Here is a 16095-nt window from a genome sequence, read left to right as displayed (position 1 = left end):
AGTGACTCACCCAATGAAGAAAAAAAAAAAAAAATGAGCCATGAAATGGTCAAAGCTCTGTCCTTGTCGTTCCCACTAATTTGCAATTTTTATAATCAAAATAAAACAAATTGATAAATAAAATGTGCCGAGTTTTTTTTTTTTTTTCACAACAATTGAATATTTATAATAATTATTCAACAAACACAATACACAAATTTACTAATTATAAATGAGAATAAAAAAAAACAAAACAAAAACAAAAAACGATCAAGCATCAGATTGCTCCAATTTTTAAAACAATGAATTAACTATTAAAAAATTATTAATTATCAGCTTTGATTATATCAATCGATTCGCCATTAGAAACACTACAATTTTAATATAAATTTATAATTATCACTTTAATTTTTTAACAATAAATAATTGCTTAAACCGGAGCAGAAATTTTTTACGTTAAAACTATTTAGCATTCGCGAGCAACTGTTTTTTTTTTTTCCATGCATATAATATGGCGGCCAAAATTTCGATAGCGCGGAAATTCGAAATACAATTATAGTTTATTTTTCCACCGCTACGAGCACTGATACTTGAAGAAAAAAAAAACAACAACATAATAATAATAATAGAAAATAATAATAACAACCAACAGCTGATATCAAATGTCAAAAATGAGATAATGAGATAATAACAATAGAGATAATGAATATTTATTTTACAAAAGTCCAAATAATAAATTGTTAAAGAAAAAAATATTAAAAATCCCAAAAAAGCTGTAAAGTCATGTAATAATAATTATTTATTAAATTAATTTAAAGTAATATATTTAATTTTTGTTCTATTTATCACTATTTATAAACACCCCCTGCACCCCCCGCAGCATCTTATAAAAATGATAAGCGCAGTTCCGCAACATATCAATATGGCGACTTTGCAAATTATAGCCCAATAAAAATAAATAAATAATAAATATAAAAACATGGTAAATTAATTTAATTAATAAATATTATATAAATTATTATTTGTTAAATTAAATATCAATTAATGGTACAAGTAATTGTGTATGTTAAAAATTATAAGAACAAAATTTTTGACAGCAATTGTGACAGTTGTTTATAACTTGTCAGATTTGTGGTGATAAATAAATATATAAAGAATAATTTATTAAATGGTAAGATAATTATAAATTATTTAACATATTATTAATTTTTTTTTGTTATTGTTTTTTAGTTATATTAAATTTATTTTGTTGAAAAAAAAAATTAAAATTTATATTTATATTTTATTTGTTTTGACAGATGTTTGTTGACATTTTAAAATTATCCTTGAGACTCTGGGATTCATTTGATGATACTCATCATCTTGACAAGAATACCAATTCATCAAATTAAATTTGATAATAATTTTTCAACAAGTTGATTTATTTATTTATTTTTTTATATAAGAAAAAGTGAATCAAATAATGGAAAATTTGGAGTTAAATTTTGACATGACCTTGGACTCTCTGAATCTATCAGAATCAGAAACATCAATTTTAGAACAACAATTTTTATTGAATAATCAAGATTTAATTGATGATATTGAAAAATTAAAAATAAATTATGAAAATTATAAAACAGAAAATGAATTGTTAAAGCTATCAAATAATGAATTAAAAAATAAAATATGTGAGCTATATAAAAATGAACAGTTAAATTTAAATGATAAAAATAAGCTAGATAATTTGTACAAAGATTTGAAATGTCAATTAATTGTCATTGAAAATTCATCAAATTGGTATAAAAAAAAATTTCACGAATCAGAAGCAATAAATGTAACATTAAAATGTGATATTGAAACATATGAAAAAGTATTATTACAAAGAGAAAAAACAATTAATGATTTAATTCAAAAATCAAATAGCCATGATGAGCTAATAATTAAATACAACAATTTACACATAAAACACAATGAATTAGTTAATAAAAAAAATCATGTGCCATTAGTTGATGAAAATTTAAATTTGCAAAAATCAAATGATGATAAAAAAATTAACGAAGAAAGTAATGGATACATTATAAAAATAAATAGCTTAGAAAATCAATTAGAATTATTAGAAAAAAAATATTTAAATTCTGAAAGTTCAAGATGTCTAATTGAAGCATCATTAAATGATTGTCGAAAAAAAATATTAAATTTAGAAAATAATATAAAATTAAATGAGCTAAAAAATATTGAATTTATTGAAAAACTTAAATTATATGAAAATAATTGTGAAATATTAAATAATGAAAATAAAAAATTAAATTTAATATTATTATCATCTAAAAAAGAACAGTGCCAAATTGAAGAAGGTATTATTAATTTACGTGTACAATTAACAAACATGATTGCCCAGTATAAATCACTTAAATTGCGTAATAATAATGTAGAAAAAAAATTATTAAATTATTGGGATTTAATTGCTGATAATAAGCAATTAAAAAAACAAATAATATTAATGAAAAATTCATATCAACAACGAGTTAATGAAGAAATAAATAAATCAAAAATTGCTGAAAATTTATTGAATAAAGAACGTGATGATAAAGTGATGATTTATCAACGTGAAAAAACAATAAATTCAATGAAAATTTGTCTTTATCAGTCACTTGAAAGAGAAAAAAAATTAAAAGAACAATTAAAATTATTGGCAAAAGGTGCTGATGAAAGTGTTGATGAAGGCTATGCTGATGGTGGTGCTGTTACATTTGATGTATCAATAACATCACCAACTGAAATTGATCCAAGTATTATTAATTTTGCTACCGAGCTTATTAATAAAAGTAATAATTTTTTAAAACCACTTCAACCAACTATCGATGAGTTGAGAAAAAAAATTGAAAATTTTTCAAATCATAAATGTTTAAAAAGTATTTAACAATACTATTGTTTTTTTGTTTGTTAATAATATAGTATTTATTAATTTAATTTGTAGAAAAAAAAAGTTATATTTTTTGAAATTTCAAGATGAAAAAAATATTTATTTATATTAATGATAACTATTTGTGATTCCAGTAGTATTAATTATGTATTATAAATTTTTTTCTGTGTTAATTAATAATAATGTTTAATATAATATTTAAGAGAAAAAATAATACAACTAATATTCCAAGAGAAAAGACATCAAACAAAGCAGCTAATTAAATTCAATTGTTTTTCTTTTTTCATGTAAAAAAAAATTAACAAATTGTAAATATAATTACTTTGTAATTATAAGTGACCAATGTTATTGTTTTTAAATAATTCAATAAATTAAAAACAATTTAATCATTAGAAAAATTAAAAAAACTGTTATCATTTTCGATTAGCTAATTATTTTAAAACTAAAAAATACAAGTGTCTAATTGAAATAGTTCTCAAGACCTTATGAAATAATAAAAAAATTAAACAACAAAATCATCTTTTTTTTTTAATTTTTCAAGTTATTTTTATTCATGAATTGAAAAAAAGCATTTTACTTAAGTGGAATAAAACGTGAAGAGTGAGTAGCACCAATACCGGGTCTACCATGTTTGACAGGTTTGTATGTTACTGAAAATTCACCAAGATAATGTCCAATCATCTCAGGTTTAATTTCAACTTGATTGAATGTTTTACCATTGTATACACCAACAATTGAACCAACCATTTCTGGAACAATGATCATATTACGAAGATGAGTCTTGACAATTTCTGGTTTTTCATGTGGTGGTGCTTCTTTCTTTGCTTTACGTAATTTCTTAACAAGTGCCATTGGTTTTCTTTTCAAACCATGAGAAAAACGCCTTCTAGCACGAGCATGCATCAAATCCATGAGTCCCTCACTAAAAATTGACAAATTAATCATCAAATTAATAAATAAAATTACATGAAAATTGATTGATAGTATTTGAGGTTAGATTTTATTTTACTCACTTTGGCATGTCAAGGAGTTGATCAAGATCAACACCTCGGAAGGTGAACTTCCTGAAGGTTCTCTTCTTTTTCAAAGTTTCATCAACCTATAAACAAAATAATTAAATCACAATTAATTAACTTCAAATAGTAAAACTCATTTATCACAATATTTTAGGGAAAAGAAAACGTGGAAAACACAAAATCACTATCATTGTATTGATAAATAGTCATTTATATGACAAATATTAATAATCACTCAACACTTTATCACTCATTTTGTACATTATTTTACAATGATTACAATAATAATTACAGATTATTTATAATTAATAAAAAAATTTTACCTCTGGTACGCCTGCCATTTTTGAGCTGTTTTCTTGAAGAATTCAAGATAGAAAAGGACACGCGGAATATAATTTTCGATAATAATAATATCACATTCTCATACTGGCGCTACTTATTTTGTCCGCCATTATGAGTAATTTTTTTCAACTACAAACGGTAAAGTAGAGATGACATCATAATAATCAACAACACCAAAAATCAAATTTATAATTTATAATCGAATTTATTACTTCAATAAATAGCTTATTGTTGTAGTTATATTTAATACAGAAAAATGATCATATAAAAGATGACAATATTAATTTGAAATTATTGAATATTTATTATTTATTTGATTTTATTTAAAAGCTCGAGAAATTCCAAGAGTTGTTGGTGGAAGTGTTGCATCAGAGGGTTCCCATCCCTATCAAGTATCATTGAGAACAAAAAGTGGATCTCATTTTTGTGGTGGTGTTATCATTGATAAACGTTGGATTTTAACAGCTGCTCATTGTATTGTTGGGTAATTGAAAAATTCTATTCAATCAATAATTGTTGTTGTCACACTGATAATTTATTTAATTAAATTGTATATGTTGATAAACCATTTCAGTGATCAACCATCATCAGTATTTGTAGTGACTGGAACAATTAGTCTCTCACAAGGTGGTACAAAATACGAAACAGATTTGTTGATTGCTCACAAAAATTACAACAGTGCTGCATTTTCAAATGACATTGGTTTAATTCGTGTTAAAATTGATATTGAATTTAGCAAAACAGTTGGCTCAATAAGTTTACCAACAAGTGATTTTGATAAAGAAAATTATCCATGCAAATTATCTGGTTGGGGATCAACAAGTATGGGAAGTTCATTACCTGATAAACTTCAAGAACTTGATTTACTTGTTATTGCACAAAATGAATGTTCACAATATGCTTACAATGCTTAGTATAATAATTTAACTAGAAAAAGAAGAGTATTTAAACATCAAATTCTAATCAATGACTAGTTTAATAATAATAATTATCATCTAAATTTAATATGAATTATTTTGTTTTTTAAATTATAAAAAAAATAAACAAAAATTTATTAAATTAAATTACAAAAATCATTTTTTATCACAGTCAAAGATGATTTTTTGTTTTAAATAAAGAAAAAAAAAAAAAAAAATTATACAAACTAATTGAACACAATGGAATGAACTATTTAAATTCATTTTTTCTTACTTTCTTTTTTTTTTTGTTATAAATCTTTCAATATTGTTTATATCTTTTAAAGATATAATAATTTTAATTTTTAAATTTGTAATTCTCTTTTCAAGTATCATCTTTTTTTTCTGATTTTAAATGAACACAAAAAAAATTCAATTCTAATAATATTAATAATAGTATTAAATTGAAAAAAATCATGAAATATTAATAATTTTAAATGAATAATAATAAATCAAATAATAAAGATATTTAAATTATCATTAATAATATTATTGATAATATTAATTCTAATAATAAAATGTGCAATGTTATTAATATTATTACGAGCCCATTGTCATCTTGGTGTTGTTGTTTCAGTTGTTTGACGAAAACGTTCATAATTACGACGATGATGATTATGATGATGATGATTTTTGCCACCACCTCGTCCACGTCCACCACGATTTTTTCTTCCATAATTATTATTTTGATTATCACTCTGTGATTGACGACAATCATTTGATTTGTCAATTTGTGATTGACTTTGTTGAGTAGTATTTTTTGTATCTTGTTGACGCTGTATTAAAAAATAAAAAAACACATTATTATCATCATCAATTGTATAGCTAATAATTTCCAAATACTTACAACATTATTTTGACTCAATACATTCAAACTTGATCCAGCAGATTGAGTTGCAATTGAATCATCATCAACACCAGTATCATCATTATCATCATCTGTTCTTAACAACATTTTAATACCCTCAGCTTCAGGATCAATAATACCACCTTTTTCTTGTTGTTTTAAATATAATAAAGACATTTTTTTTTGTAATTCAAGTAATTCATTTGTTAATGAAAAATCTGATGCATTTACAACGTCAATTGGTGGTGATGCCATACAAAGATTATCAAAATTACAATTAATAATAATATCACGACAAACTGGACATATTGCTTGAAATTCATTTGATGTTTCTTGTTGCCATTGTGGTAATTTATTTAATTCATCAATATAATATTTTTTAGATGCATTTACATGACGTCCAAGACAATATGAATGAAAATGATGATAACAATCTGTTTTTATAAATTCATCACCATCACAAAAACCATAAAGACATATTGCACATTGTCCACTTGGTAAATTACTTTTTGTTAAATTATCACGTATTACATCAATTAGCTCAAACATAACTGGTTGTCCAATAAATGTTAAACATTTTAATTCAGTTTCATATTTAATTTTTTCAACTGTTTTTTCATCAAGTCCACGTGGATTTTTAAGTGTTATTAATGGTGATACATCTGGATAACCATTTGGTAAATTTGCTGATAATGTTATACAAACATATTGTGATTGACAATCTTCACCAGTTGATGGAACAATTAATGTTTCAATATTTATTGGTACACCATCATTATTTTTTGTTACTGTTAATTCATCATCAAGTAATATTGCACATAGTGCTTCAATTTCATCAGTAACACGTTCATCAATTTCTATATCTGACATTTTTGATAATTTATTTATTTATTAATAAAGTTACTCCAATTTTTTTTTTTTCTATTTTTCTTGTCAACACTTTGACAGTATCCAAAAAAAAAACCAATAAATTTTATTTCTATTTTTGATGAATATTTATTTAGAACACACAAATAATTTTAGATAAACAATATATTGATTATGAAAACTGTTTTTTTTTTTTTGTATATATTTTATTTATTTTTAACAAAGAAACAACAAAATTCAATACAAAATGTGTGTGCCTGGTTGTCGATGCCAAGGGGCGAGAAATATTTTTTTTCTCTTCTTTTTTAAAATGGCGTTGGTGTCGGTAATACAGGTAGCTATTTTTTTAAATAAATATATTTAAAAACTATTAATAATAAAGGTCTAAAAACTGAGTGTGAAATTAATTAATAATAAAAATTAAAATATAATTTTTTGAATATTAATCAATGATTATATCATCATAATTCGATTCATCATTATCAACTGTTATTGTAAAATTATATTTTTTAGATGAAATATTAAGAAGTCCATCAATTTTTTCAGACCAAAAACTAGCAATAATTGTCCAATCTCCATTGTGTTCCAAAGTTAAATCATTAAATTTAAATGAACAATCAATTATTCCAGGATAAAAAGGTGGATTAATTGATAATGATTTTGAAAGTATTGGTAAATCATGATTACTTTTCCATTTACGTATTGTTCCTTCAGGATAAACTCCCCAATAAACTGATGTTTTATCACAAGATTCATGATTAGGTTTACACAGACAACATCTGTATGGTTTTGTCTCAAATAATCTATTTGAAAATGTAAATTCAACCTTCAATGAACCTCCGATTATTCCAGAAAATGATTCTTTCAATGTCTCTCCCAATGACCCTTTAAAAATTAAATTAAAAATATTAAAAATATATACATTTTTTTATTTTCCATATACAAAAATACAACTCACCTGTTTCAATTTCATTAGTTTCTGTATTTTGACAATTTATTTTAACCGTCATGAAAATTAAACAAAAAAATACTGGCAAAAATATACGATTCATTTTTGATGTTTTTTTATAAAACCGTTCACTTTGCTTGCTGGATTGTAAAAGAAATAATTATTAATGTGAATTTTTTTTATAGTCGTTTTGTTAATGATGCCATTCGAATAAAATTGATACCCCAACGTGTGTTCACGTGATTACCCACCACCTGGACACTCAATTAATAGCATTTATAAAAATAAAATTTATTTATAAAATCACCTGTTTTATATAAATACATAAAATTTTCCTAAATTTTTTTTTTTTTTTAATTGTTTTTTAATATCCATTTGAGTTGAAGGTCATATTTTATTACTTTATATCATCAAAATAAAATTATATTTTTATTTTTTATTGAAAAACTATTATTTTTAGTGTCTTTTAGAAACTTATTTTTAAAATTATTTTCATTAAATTTTTAACATAATAAGAATAATGATTAATTTCAAAAATTTTTTTTCATAAAGCATAAAGATACATAATTTTTTTTGTTAATTGAAAAAAATTATTTCAATTAATTTTAATTGTAATTTACTTAGAAAACAATATTTTAAAAAATTATTTATTTAAATTTGCGCGCCATATCGAAAAAACATGGCTGTTTAAAATATAATAATAAGAATAATGATCTCAACACATTTGCACATTTAATAAACGTGGATGAACCATGATTGAGACAGCGTGTTAAATTAATTATCATTATTAACATTGTTTACTATTTATCAATAATAATTATTAAAAATGGGTACTGATAAAGTGGCCCATCGTCCTAGTGCTTTGAAACAAACAAATAAACCACACAAAACTGGAAGTCATCGTAGCAAGGGTGCAATAAGTGCACAAACATGTGGTAAATTTTTGGTTATATTTAATAACAAATTTTTAATAATAGTAATGATAATAATACTAATAATTTTAATATAAAAATTACAGGTAAAACATCTACCAAAGCTGCATCAAAAAAATTAAGAAAAGAACAAGGAAAAGAAGTACGTCGTTTACAAAATAAACAATTACGTGAAAAAAAACGTGAAGAAGTTTTTGCAAGAAAACGTAATTTATGTGGTTCATTAGCACCACCAATACTAATAACAATAGTACCACTTCAAGAAGATTTTGATATTAAAAAAGTATTGTCATTATTAACTGAATGTGATGAAACAGCATATATTTGTCATAGTCCACAAGGTATAACACACATAAGTATACCAAGATTTAAACAAAGATTAAGTATATTAGTACCACCAATTGGTAATACATTTGCTACACTTGATGCAATTAAAGTATCAACAACAGTATTATTTGTAACATCAGTTGTTGATATTAATAATTCATATCGTTCTGATATAATTGATGATTGGGGTAGAGAAATATTTGAATCAAGTATTGCACAAGGTCTACCAACATCAATTGTTGCTGTAACTGGTCTTGAAACAATACCATTAAAAAAACGTCATGAAATTAAACAACAAACACAAGATATTATAACAAAATTAATACCAGATGAAAAAATTATACCATTGGATAAACAAACTGATGCATTAAATTTATTACGTAAAGCTGGTAATCAAAAACAAAAAAATATTATTTTTAGAACAAAAAGACCATATTTATTAGCTGAAAAAGTTAAATATACATCAGATAATGATGATAGTAATAATGGTACACTTGAAATATCTGGATATGTTAGAGGTATGCCATTATCAGTTAATGGTCTTATACATATTCCTGGTTTTGGTGATTATCAAATGAGTCAAATTGATAAATTAAATGATCCATATCCACTTGATAAATCTAACAAATCAACAACAAATGATGTGCATATGAAAGATTTAAATGACGATCAAAAAGTACTTGATATTGCTGATCCAAATAAACAAGAATCATTAGAAATGGAAAATGTAAGTGATCCAATGGATGCTGAACAAACTTGGCCTGATGAATTAGATATGGCTGAAGCTGGACCATTGAAAAAAGATAAAAAAATTCTAAAAGTTGTACCAAAAGGTACATCTGAGTATCAGGCATCATGGATACCTGATGAAGATGGTGTAGAAATTGAAGATGATGATGATGATTATGATGATAATAATTCACAAGATGGTAGAATGTCTATTATTGAAGAACAAGATGAAGATACAGATGATGATGAAGGTGATAATGATAATGATGAATTTGAAACAATGACAGTATCAGAAGCACCACCAGATGAACAACGTTATGATCAAGAAATTGATTTTTATGAAGAACGTGAAGCAATTGCTAAATTAAAAGAAGCAAAATTAGATGAACAATATCCAGATGAAATTGATACACCACAAGATCAACTTGCTAAAATAAGATTTCAAAAATATCGTGGTCTTGAATCATTTAGAACAAGTCCATGGGATCCAAAAGAAAATTTACCATTTGATTATAGTCGTATATTTCAATTTCAAAATTTTGATAGAACACGTCGTCGTGTATTTAAAGAAATTGATAATAAACATGCTGATGATGATGATGATAAATATGCAAAACATGGAATGTACATTACAATACATGTTAAAAATGTAAAACAAGAATTATTTAATGCATTTTGTACATTAAATGAACGTCCATTAATTGTATTTGGTTTACTTTTAAATGAACAAAAAATGTCATTATTAAATGTTACATTAAAAAGAACAATGACAAATGATGAACCAATTAAATCAAAAGAAAGATTAATATTTCAATGTGGATTTAGAAGATTTTCAACATGTCCAGTATTTAGTCAACATACTAGTTTAAAAAAACATAAATATGTTAGATATTTTCAAAATGATGATACTGTTGTTGCAAGTATGTATGGACAAATAATATATCCACCATGTCAAGTACTTTGTTATAAAGAAAATAAAGATGGTAGTTTAAATTTAATTGCTAAAGGTAATGTACTATCAGCTGATCCAAATCGTTTACTTATTAAACGAGTTGTATTAAGTGGTCATCCATTTAAAGTTAATAAACATTCAGCTGTTATACGTTTTATGTTTTTTAATCGTGATGATATTAATGCATTTAAACCAGTAAAATTAAGAACAAAATATGGAAGACGTGGACATATTAAAGAACCACTTGGTACACATGGACATATGAAATGTGTATTTGATGGACAATTAAAATCACAAGATACAGTTCACATGAATTTGTATAAAAGAGTTTATCCAAAATGGACATATGAACCTTGTCTTTTGACCAATGAAACAACTGATCATTCAACAATGGAAACATAATTAATTTACTTTGTATTAATATATTACAAAAAATTCAATAAATAATACAATTGTTTAATTAATTTTTCTTATTTATTTTTATTAATTTAATATATCATATAAAAAAAAAAAAAAAAGAAAATAATTTTCAATAATTCATTAGCTATTTTCAGTTTAATTTAATCTCCTCAATAATAAAAAGATTTTTTTTTTTTGTTTCGTCAATCAGATAATTAATAAATATTGTGTTTTAAAAAAAAAATTTAAAAAATGCCATAAAAATTGTTAATAATTATAAATATTATTGACAATTTTTAATTTACATTATTTAATTCAGTGTGCGCGTGTGCCAATGATTTTACATTTTGTTAATTTAATAAAAAACATATACAACATATATATACACACACAATCATAAGGCTTATTTTTTATTTCACTTGGTTGTTTTAATTATTTGCATTTAGTCATTGTTCTTGTATTACAAATAAATGCATAAAGAAACGTTATTAAAAATTCAATTAAATTTGTTTTAAAATGCAAAATAATAGCTTGAAAAAAAAATAAGCCTCATTGATATTAGGAATTAATTTCATCAATTGAATGTATCATATTTTTTTTGTATTTAATTATAATAATGATTTAATTAATTTTCAATAATTCAATTAGGTTTTTCTTTCTTTTTTTTTTTTGGACTCACGTTGATAAATATAAACGATGATAATCATTTGCACCAAATGCACAATTACATTTTGGACATTTTCTTTGTCTTGTTTCATAACGTGTACGTAAACAATCCCAACAAAAAACATGAAAACATTTTGTTAATACTGCATCTTTACGTTTAACTTTACATGATGGACACGTTAATGTCTCTTTGTACTCTCGAAGTTCTTCAGCCATAACTTCATCAAGTGTTTCAGCTAATTCAATTTTTTTCATTCTTTCAACTTTTCTACGTAATTGTGCAATTTCCTCCTAAAAAAACAATAAAAACATAATAAAAATTAATCAATTGAAAGCTAAATTATAATGTAAATATTTTTAATAATTTCTTTTCATTACTTGAAGTCTTTTTGTTTTATATGCTTCAGCTTCTAGTGAACTTGTTTTTTCAGCAACAACTTGTTGTGCTTCTTTCATTTGTGAATGATATTTTTCTATAAATAAAATTAAATATATTAGCATAATTATTGTTTGAAATAGATGATAAATTTTCAATATTATTATTACCTAAATGAAGTTTTAAATCAGCAGCTGATTGTGCACTTTCAATAGCTTTACGTTTATGCATTTCCATAGCTTGTTGTCTAAGTGCTAATTCTTTTTCAACAGTTGCTAATGAATTTTGTAATAAACGTTCTTTTTCTTCAAGTTTTCTAACAACAACATTTGCTGCTTCAACTTGTGTTGTTAATGTTATAACTTGTTCTTTTAAAACTTCTTTTTCTTCTCTAGCTAATTTATGTAATTGATTACTTTTTATTCTTTCAGTCATTAATTTAAAATTTGCATCATCTTTTTCACGTAATTGTTGAATTAAACGTGAATTTTGTTCTTGCATATCTTCAAATGCTTGTCCAGTAACTTCCATTTCACTTAACAAGGCTTCTTCCTCCTGTAGCCAAACGCAATTCTGTTCAATGTTATCCAACATTTCATTTAAAATTTAATTATTTGTTATTTTATTTATTGAATACAATTATGTTAAAACTAATTATAATTTTACCTGTTTTTGTGATGCAACTTGACGCTGAAGTGTATACGTTTGTTCTTCCAATTTTTTAATTTTTATTTGAGCATCCTCGTCAGCTAATTTTTTTCTTTCCTCTCGTTTGTTTTCCTGCAATTCGAACGTCTTTCGATGCTCGGATATATATGTGTGTTGTCTACAAAGTTTTATAATAAAACACAAAAGAAAATAGCGAATTTCTTCGCTGAAAAAATAAGGAATTTACTGGACTTTGGATAGGATTTTTATATACAAAATAAAATATAAAAATAAAGCAAAAAAAATATTTGAAAAAAAAAAAAAAAACAAAAATGAAAATTCAGTGGGACAACAAAATTTAAAAAGAAATTTTAAAAAATAATAAAAAATAATAATAATAGAGTGTGTAAAGAGTTGAGATAAATAAATAAAATAAACTTACTTGTATTTTTTTTAATTGTTGACGTAGATCTTCAAGTTCAGCACGTGTTTTACGTTCAGCTGCCATTAATTGTACTTTATCACGTTGTTCTTTACCAACACCTTTGTACATGTCTAATAATAATTTCATTTCTTTCATTTCGTTGACTGTTTTTCTATGAAAAATAAAAAAAATACCAAAATATAAATAAAATTACTAAAAAATAATTATTAAATTTAAAAATATAAATATTAAATTACTTTAATTGACCACGAAGTTCTCTGACAATTTCTGATTCAGCAATTTTAGAATCTTTTGATCTATCACGATGTTCAGTTTTAATATTACCCTCTTTTTTAATATCTTTTTCTTTTTTAATATCAATTTTTTCTTTTTTTAATGTTGGTGATGTTAATGATTGTCCATCACAATTAATTTTATTACTACTTTCACCATCACCATTATCACCAATATCAGCTTCTTCATCAGTTGCTAATTCTTTTTTAATACCAATTTCATCTTTAATTAACATTGAACAACCAATTGCACCTAAACCATCATCATCTTTACCACTACAATCAGATAAATTACCTTCTTTACAATCTTGGCTAGTATAATGTCCTAATTTTGTACTTAAATCTTCTTTTTCTTTTTTTAATTTTGTCACTTCAATAGATGATTCTTTATATTTTTTTTTATAACGTTGTGCTTCACCTTTTAATTGTTGATTATGATTTTGTAATGATGTTATTAAATGACGCATTTCACGATTAATTGGTCCAGTTTGTTCATTTGCTGCTAAATTTTGTTCAAATTCAATTCTTAACATTTCATATTCTTTACGTAATTGTGCAAGTACATCTTCAAGTTGTATACATTCACCACGTAATTTTTTTTGTGCCATTAATTCTTCACTTTCCATCATTTCAATATGACGTAAATGTGAATTTTTACTTGATTGTAATTGTTGTCTTGTATCATCTAGCTGGGTTTTTAATTGCATTGATTCATTATATAAAACTGAAAATTGTGATTGTAAACATTTATATTCAGTTGTTTCAACAATAACAGATTCTGGTAATTGTCGTATATCCATTTTTAATTTTTCAACTTCTTTAAGTATATCACGATGTTGTTGATGTAATTTATCAAGTTCTTGTAAACGATTATTAGCAAGTTCACGTGTTTCTTCAAGTTCACGTTGTAAATCATCAAGTTTTGTTTGTGGTACTGATGATGATACTAATGTTGTTGATTTATTATTACCTTTTTCATCATTACCATGTATTTGTTGAAATGCTTTTAATTTTTCAATTGCTTCACCAAGATGATGCTCCAACTTATCATTACGTGCACGTACTTTATTTAATTCATATTGTAAATCATCAACTTGATTTCTTAATTCAGCTGATAATGTATCTTTACCAGTTATTGTATCTTGTAATTCTGACATTTTTAATGACATTGTATGATATTTTTCATGTAGCTGTATATTAATTGCTTGTAAACTACGATTTTCAGTTTGTATTTCAGCATTTGCTTTACGTACTGTTTCATCAATATTTGGTGCTTCATCACCTTCATATTCACCTTTTAATGCAAGTGTTATTTTTTCATTTCTTTGTGATAAACGATCAAATGCTTGTACAACTTTTGATACAGCACGTTTTGATACTTGTACACGATGTGCTAATTTATCATCAAGTTCTTCTTTGTCCCAAGATGATAATTGCATGAGAAATGATGTTGTTGCTTCTGATTCATTTTTATTTTCTGATTCATCAGCTGTTTCAGCATCAAAACGTTGTAATAGAACACGTATATCTTCATTTAATTGATTCCAATAACGATTAACAACATTTAATACAGCATCATCTTGAGTTTGACGTTTTTCTAATTGTTCAATTCGTTGACGAAGTTCAGCTTCCATTCGATGACGTTGCTCCAAACGCTAAAAACATTATTCATTTAATTATTTATTTATTAAAATAAAAATATTCATCTAAAAATAACCTGTCAATTGTAATATTTAATCAGGTTCAGTTTTAAAGAAATACAAAAAATTTTTGCCATACATATTGACATCTGTCATGTTATTTGTTTTTTATGCTAATGATTTTGTCAGTGTTTTATCAAGCATTAAATTAACTAAATAATTTTCTAATTAATAACAAACCTGAGCTAGTTTTTTATTTTGAAATTGTAGTACTTTCATGTCCATCTCTTCGAGGGTTGATATTGGACCAATTAAAGTTGGTTCAAATTGTACTTTTTTAATTGGGGGTTGTGAGGACATATCCCCAGTGTCTGCCGAACGTTTCGACATTTTGACTATTTAATAAATCAGTTTTATCTTTTACTAAAAAAAAAAATAACATTTCTTTAATTAACCCATCATTATTATACATGAATAATTTAATTATTTATTTGTTTGTTGTTTTATAAATGTTAAATAAATTAAACTTACATGTTTTTTTTTTTTAATGGAAAAATGATGAAGACGAAGAGACAATTAATCGATTGCTCAGCTACAAATTAACGTTACCTGTGTCTCATTATTGTTATTGAAATAATAAAAAATTATATTGTTTTATTGATGATGAATATTCACCAGTTATTATTGATAATATTATCAACATTTAAATTACATTTCAATTGATAGGAAGACGCTGAAATGGAAGTTTAATTTTTGTAGATTGATTGTGGACGCCATTAAAACAGTCTTTAATCATGAAGTTGGCGTTGATACAAAAATTAAAAAAAAAAAATTATCTGAAGTTGGCTACA

General features: G+C 24.4%; 6 protein-coding genes across 8 annotated transcripts; 3 read left to right on the top strand and 3 right to left on the bottom strand.

Moving 5' to 3' along the window:
• Nucleotides 1–646: 646 nt before the first annotated feature.
• Nucleotides 647–3396, top strand: LOC122848898 (structural maintenance of chromosomes protein 3 homolog). Its single transcript, XM_044147345.1, has 2 exons — nucleotides 647–1150; nucleotides 1278–3396. Exon 2 carries the CDS (start codon nucleotides 1442–1444, stop codon nucleotides 2876–2878), a length of 1437 nt encoding a protein of 478 aa, XP_044003280.1. The 5' UTR covers nucleotides 647–1150; nucleotides 1278–1441; the 3' UTR covers nucleotides 2879–3396.
• Nucleotides 3397–3404: 8 nt separating this feature from the next.
• On the bottom strand, nucleotides 3405–4341 carry LOC122848902 (40S ribosomal protein S15-like). The gene is made up of 3 exons (XM_044147348.1): nucleotides 4221–4341; nucleotides 3895–3980; nucleotides 3405–3803 (listed from the first exon to the last, which is right to left on the bottom strand). Exons 1-3 carry the CDS (start codon nucleotides 4236–4238, stop codon nucleotides 3455–3457), a joined length of 453 nt encoding a protein of 150 aa, XP_044003283.1. The 5' UTR covers nucleotides 4239–4341; the 3' UTR covers nucleotides 3405–3454.
• Nucleotides 4342–4556: 215 nt separating this feature from the next.
• LOC122848903 (chymotrypsin-2-like) lies at nucleotides 4557–5153 on the top strand (the record flags this gene model as incomplete). Its single annotated transcript, XM_044147350.1, has 2 exons — nucleotides 4557–4723; nucleotides 4814–5153. Coding segments are annotated over 2 exons (507 nt in total), but the record flags the coding sequence as incomplete, so codon positions are not given.
• A 130-nt stretch (nucleotides 5154–5283) lies between these two features.
• LOC122848900 (E3 ubiquitin-protein ligase RNF25) lies at nucleotides 5284–7192 on the bottom strand. The gene is made up of 2 exons (XM_044147346.1): nucleotides 6043–7192; nucleotides 5284–5971 (listed from the first exon to the last, which is right to left on the bottom strand). The coding sequence occupies exons 1-2, from the start codon at nucleotides 6910–6912 to the stop codon at nucleotides 5750–5752; spliced, it is 1092 nt and encodes a 363-aa protein (XP_044003281.1). The 5' UTR covers nucleotides 6913–7192; the 3' UTR covers nucleotides 5284–5749.
• Nucleotides 7193–8578: 1386 nt separating this feature from the next.
• On the top strand, nucleotides 8579–11262 carry LOC122848897 (pre-rRNA-processing protein TSR1 homolog). Its single transcript, XM_044147344.1, has 2 exons — nucleotides 8579–8793; nucleotides 8877–11262. The coding sequence occupies exons 1-2, from the start codon at nucleotides 8685–8687 to the stop codon at nucleotides 11198–11200; spliced, it is 2433 nt and encodes an 810-aa protein (XP_044003279.1). The 5' UTR covers nucleotides 8579–8684; the 3' UTR covers nucleotides 11201–11262.
• Nucleotides 11263–11795: 533 nt separating this feature from the next.
• LOC122848896 (E3 ubiquitin-protein ligase Bre1) lies at nucleotides 11796–16059 on the bottom strand. Of its 3 annotated transcripts, none has more exons than XM_044147342.1 (8): nucleotides 15776–16059; nucleotides 15485–15667; nucleotides 13569–15259; nucleotides 13330–13483; nucleotides 12906–13019; nucleotides 12410–12812; nucleotides 12242–12336; nucleotides 11796–12154 (listed from the first exon to the last, which is right to left on the bottom strand). In XM_044147342.1, the coding sequence occupies exons 2-8, from the start codon at nucleotides 15632–15634 to the stop codon at nucleotides 11873–11875; spliced, it is 2889 nt and encodes a 962-aa protein (XP_044003277.1). In that variant the 5' UTR covers nucleotides 15635–15667; nucleotides 15776–16059; the 3' UTR covers nucleotides 11796–11872. The 3 variants fall into 3 exon arrangements, with proteins under 3 accessions (XP_044003277.1, XP_044003276.1, XP_044003278.1); XM_044147341.1 differs by having other exon boundaries at nucleotides 12906–13034; nucleotides 15776–16058; XM_044147343.1 differs by having other exon boundaries at nucleotides 12410–12794; nucleotides 12906–13034; nucleotides 15776–16029.
• Nucleotides 16060–16095: the final 36 nt, after the last annotated feature.

Source organism: Aphidius gifuensis, linkage group LG2, assembly GCF_014905175.1.
Source record: "Aphidius gifuensis isolate YNYX2018 linkage group LG2, ASM1490517v1, whole genome shotgun sequence".
NCBI lineage: Eukaryota > Metazoa > Arthropoda > Insecta > Hymenoptera > Braconidae > Aphidius > Aphidius gifuensis.
Note: the sequence above shows the minus strand (reverse complement) of the source record. Positions and strands in the feature narration are given on the sequence as shown.